This window comes from Myotis davidii, unplaced genomic scaffold (genome assembly GCF_000327345.1).
Source record: "Myotis davidii unplaced genomic scaffold, ASM32734v1 scaffold438, whole genome shotgun sequence".
NCBI classification, from domain to species: Eukaryota; Metazoa; Chordata; class Mammalia; order Chiroptera; family Vespertilionidae; genus Myotis; species Myotis davidii.
Window position 1 is genome coordinate 5,827,660 of NW_006290031.1, and position 5,703 is coordinate 5,833,362.

General features: G+C 35.3%; 1 protein-coding gene and 1 pseudogene across 1 annotated transcript in view; one reads left to right on the forward strand and one right to left on the reverse strand.

Moving 5' to 3' along the window:
- SPATA5 (spermatogenesis associated 5) overlaps positions 1-5,703 on the reverse strand; it is a 255,913-nt gene that overhangs the window by 231,664 nt on the left and 18,546 nt on the right. Inside the window, exons 7-8 of the mRNA XM_006762881.2 lie at positions 3,089-3,145; positions 997-1,120 (exon numbers count right to left, since the gene is read on the reverse strand). Of these exons, the coding sequence (XP_006762944.1) occupies positions 997-1,120; positions 3,089-3,145 (181 nt within the window). The remainder of the gene's footprint in view (positions 1-996; positions 1,121-3,088; positions 3,146-5,703) is intronic.
- On the forward strand, positions 3,409-3,943 carry LOC102760539 (annotated as a pseudogene).

Genomic DNA, 5,703 nt, shown 5'->3' on the forward strand with positions numbered 1-5,703 from the left:
ATGATCACATTTAGGTGCTGCCCCAAGACGAAACCAGGTGGTCACCTAGCCTCCTCCCTATAGCAACCCTTGTCTTGTGTCACTCTTAAAATTATAACACATTGTTAGCAAATAATAGAGACTTAATACTAAACCTTCACGTTATTTTTGCATGTTCAATTTCTACCAATAGGAAGTAAAAACCAAAAATAGTCCAGTTTTTAATATGCAAAAAGAGGACCTGGAATTACATACTTTTAAAAATTTCTTTAGGTTCTAAAAAACAAGTTCTGCGTAAGTGTATTCTTCTGGTAAATGACTGTCAACATTATGTATATGCCATCAGAGTGATAACAAGGTAAATTCCTTTTAAATGTTGCACAATACATTATTCTCACTTTCTTTATTTTCACTTGCCCCCAAAGAATCAATTTATACATGTGTATATAAGACTTACTCAAGAAATTTCTTTATAAATTCTCCTAAAATTTAATCACTAAATCTTTCTTATGATTTTTGTTTCAGGTTTTTAAGTTAGTAACATTTATTACAGAAGAAATCCATTGTTGTATATTATTTTACATGCTAGAAAAAATGTCAGATTATACTATCCTAGCAGTTACTAAGAAATCTGCCAAAGAAAATTATATTGTGGCCCTTCCTTCTAGTGCAGGGGTCCTCAAACTACGGCCCGCGGGCCACATGCAAATACAAATATTGTATTTGTTCCCGTTTTGTTTTTTTACTTCAAAGTAAGATATGTGCGGTGTGCATAGAAATTTGTTCACAGTTTTTTTTAAAGCTATAGTCCAGCCCTCCAACGGACTGAAGGACAGTGAACTGGCCCCATGTTTAAAAAGTTTGAGGACCCCTGCTCTAGTGTTTATAGCTAATATTTTTTCCTTACCCTAGAATACTCCACAATTCAAGAATTTGATAGTTTTTGCTACTATATATACACAAATGATTAAGAATCGACCCCTTCCTACACAGAATCAATACTGGTGCTATACTTACTGAACCAATACCATCCATCAGTGTTAGCAGTGAAGCTACAACTCTTTTTTCCACTTCATTCTGAGCCCCTTCTCTTTTTGGGCAAAGTGCATCCAGCTCATCAATAAAAATAATTGATGGATGTCTAAAAACAAGTAAGTAAAAATGAATTTGCTAATATACATTTAATTTTTAAATTTGACATGTGACATGTCACATTTAGGATTTAGTTAATAATATTAAAGACAAAGGCAACAGGATGTTAAACTGAAAAACCTTAGATAAATTCTAGCCCAAATTATTAACTCACCAAAAGTACATTCTAATGGATCTGCCCTCAATTAAAAGAAGAGCACTGAGAACAGGGTACTGCTCATGAGATGAGAGTCTACGCCTAGGCAGAACTTGCCCACTAATGCCTACTGCATTGTTATGCCTCAATTCAGAAGCAGAGGCTAGAGATGTTGTCCCTGGGAACAGGTTTAAAGTCCAAGGGAGCAAAATTAGAAATGCTCTCTGTTACTTTACCTATTAAAAAAAATTACTTTCACCCTGGCTGGTTTGGCATAGTGGATAGTGTCGGCCTGCAGACTGAAGGTTCTGGGTTCGATTCTGGTCAAGGGCAGGTACCTGGGTTGCAGGCTCAATCCCTGTTCCTGGTCAGGGACCTATGGGAGGCAATCAATCGATATGTCTCTCTCACATGATATCAAATAACACTGCCTTGTTTCTCTCTCTGTTTCTCCCCCTCCCTTCCACTCTCTCAAAAAAAAAATCGATGGAAAAATATCAACTGAAGGACATTCAACAAAACAGGCCTATATGCTTCAAAAACATCAATGTTGGGTAGGTTTTTAAAAGGCAGAAAAACTATTTGAGATTAAAGGAGACTAAAGACATATCACAAGTAAATGTGATGGGTCATCCTGGGGTGGGAGTGGGGGGGAGGGATTATAAAGATATAAAAAGATGTGAATTCGCCCTGACCGGTTTGGCTCAGTGAATGGAGCGTTGGCCTGGTGACTGAAGGGTTCCAGGTTCGATCCCAGTCAAGGGCATGTACCTTGGTAGTGGGCACATCTCCAGTGGGGGGTGTGCAGGAGGCAGCTGATCGATGCTTCTCTCTCATCGATGTTTCTAGCTCTCTCTCCCTCTCCCTTCCTCTCTGTGGAAAACCAATAAAATATATTTTTAAAAAAAGATGTGAATTCTCTCATAAGAGGAAACCTCAACTGCCAGGAGCATAACAATGACAACAAAAATATACCAAACAATAAGGTATGCCCTGGTTCTCAAACCTTCAGTATTAGCACCACAGGCTACTTATTTCATCTACTATAACTAGGAAAAAAATACTTTAAAAATTGAAGTTCTTTTGATAAGAGAGCAATATTATGTTAAATTAAATGCCAAAAAAATGATAGAGCGTAGCCATATTATAAATAATATTACTTTAGACCAAGTTATAGACCATGCTCTAATGCTTCTTGTAATATAACATGGTAGACTAATTTGAGGAACAGTATTCAACAAGAATTATTGTTAAAGAGCAAAATATTTGTCCCTTTGAAACAAAGTATAACAAAACAAAGTTTTGAGCATAAAGAGCTAGTATAATACAATCCTCAGGAAGTCTCATGATATCAAATAACAATGTCTTAATTCTTTTCCCTTATGTATTTTTTAATTGAGATATAATTAACATATAACATTATATTATTTCCAGGTATACAACGTAATTTAATATATGTATTTTGTGAAATGATCATAAGTCTAGTCATCGTGACATCTGTCACCATGTATAGCTACAACACTTTTTTTTTCTTGTGATGAGATCTTTTAAGAGCTACTCACTTTACAATTTTCAAATATGAAATAGTTATATTAACTATAGTCACCATCCTATACATCACATCCCCATGACTTATTTCTTTAATAACTTGAATTTATTAGAAATAGATGAGAGGAAATGTCATTAGATTTACAACCTATTTCTAGTGCTACCACTACTAGTTTTGTACTATTCTTTCATGCTTAGTATAAAGTGTTGGTATCTCTACTTTGATTAACACAGCCTTAACTACTAATTTCAAACAAAAAAAATATAGAATACCGCAGAGTGGCTTCAGCAAATATCTGACGTAACCTTGCTTCAGTTTCCCCATAGAATCTGTAACAAATAAAATACATTTAAGGAACAACTCTCAAACTTTCCAAATATTTCCAGAATACTTAAAATTAACTTTCCAAAATTATTTTCCAAACTTAATTTGTATATAAATGAAAGAACAAATCTAAAACATTTCAACATGTGAAACATCCAGACAGAATACTAAACAACCATTTTTTAATTTAAGCAACCATTTTTTTAAGAAACACATTAAGCAGAGGATCTCGGGCACTGAGAGGAGGTGACCCTGCAACAGGTAACAAATCATCATTAGCCAAGATGTCTCAGCACCTGAGCCTCTAGCCTTTAAAAAGGAACCTCCCAAAGAGAAAGACTTTGGAAATGTAGGGCTCAAAGGGGTCCACACAACAACCTTATTTTGAGCTGTGAATCCAGAGCGCTTCAATATACCTATAAAACCTGCACGGCCAGTATGGCGCAGTGGTTGAGCATCAACCTATGAACCAGGAGGTTAAGGTTCAATTCCCCATCAGGGCACAAGCCTTGGTGTGGACTCAATCCCCAGTGTGGAGTATGTAAGAGACAGTCAAGCAATGATTCTCTCTCATCATTGATGTTTCTCTTTCTCCTTCTCCCTTCCTCTCTAAAATCAATGAAAATATATTAAAAACAAGACACAAAAAATCTGTAATGGCTTTTGGATTGACAGCCTTTTCACTTTGGGTGGCTTACATTGGTTATCTACATGTAACATAAAAGAATAAAACAGGCTTCTATGAAACTACTAATAGTGAGGAACACAGTTATATGAAGAGAAAAACATCTAAATGGGATTAATAGTGCTGGTTACTCTAGATGGAGATATAACAAGTGTCCTGAAATCATCAAATGATAGACTCTATAAACGCACGACATGTTTCTTGTTTTAGAATATGTTAATGAGGAAACAAGATAGCAGTTGCAACCAGATTAGTATAGTTAATTTTGTCCTTTCAAAACTGTAGCCATTATCTCATTCTTTTTCAACAGAAAGCTTCTCAACTTTATTTTTAATTAAATCCTCTTATAAAAGTGCCACGAGAATGGAAGTCATTTTTGTTAATTATTAAGTTCTATATAATAAAAGTACCCAGTGTTGTTAAATTTGCATAGTATTTTTAATATTTTAAGGTGAATTGTGAGGTTCAGTTTTCTTTTCCTGTCTGCAAAGGCAATGTTTATTTTCTACCTGGCATAGAACCTATATCTGTAGAGAAAAAGAAATAATTGTAAATTATTGCAAAGCATGCAGTCAACACTAAAGACAAATAGTTTTTGGAGTCACAGATGGCTCATATATTTTGGTTTTTCATTTCAGCTAATTTTGGTCCAGAATTTTATTTTAATTGAAAAGATACTCCCACTTATCTACTAAAAGAAAGATTAAATGAGGGAATAATCCAAAGTAAGTGTAGTATTTCCTTAAAAAAAATAAGTATGTTATACTGAGGTCTGATGTTTTTACTTGATTATAATTATTACCAATTTTAGTTTTCATAAATTAATGCTACAGTGATATGATAAACATAAGACTAAATGTGGTTGGTTATTTAAATACCAGAACTATTCAATGAGTAAGGTCTCCTTACTGTCTTGAGTTTACCTAATATAATTTCAATCTTTCTGATAAGGATTCTGGACCTGTTTCATTTCTAGACATTTACTCCATTCTTCAAACCATTATAACTGAAGCTCAGTAATAAATCTTATCTCTGAAATTGTTTCATTATTACCAATAATAACAGCATAGGCAGAGTTTATCATCATAATGTAAGTTTTTAATTTCTAGTACTTTATTGTGGTTTTGCAGGATACATAAAAATGCAATTATGTCTGACCTGTAGATATTAAAGAGCTCAACTAATACAGTAATCTACATGCAACTAAATTAAATCTTTACTACTGAGCCCTAAAAAAAGAATTTAAGAAGTATCCTCCTATATAATAAAAGGGTAATATGCAAATTGACCAAATGGTGGAATGACCAGTCACTATGAGGCACACTGACCACCAGAGGCCAGATGCTCAATGCAGGAGCTGCCCCCTGGTGGTCAGTGCGCTCCCACAGAGGGAGCACTGCTCAGCCACAAGCCAGGCTGACAGTTGGCAAGCACAGAGCATAGCAGCAGTGGCAGGAGCCTCTCCCACCTCCGTGGCAGCGCTAAGGATATCCAACTGATGGCTTAGGTTCACTCCCCTGTGAAAGGGCACAGGCCAGGCTGTGGGAAACCCCTACCCACAAGTGCACAAATGTCATGCAATGGGCCTCTAGTATTTAATAATACTGTTTATCCTATTAAATTATGCACACCTACTATCATACACCATGACCAAGTAGGATTTATCCCAGGGATGCAAGGATAGTACAATATCCGCAAATCAATTAACGTGATACATCACATAAATAAATTGAAAGAAAAAAGCCACATAGTCATATCAATTGATGCAGAAAAAGCACTTGACAAAATCCAACACCCATTTTTGATAAAAACTCTCAGCAAGGTGGGAAAAGAATGATCATACCTCAACATAATAAAAGCCATATATGCCTAACCCAA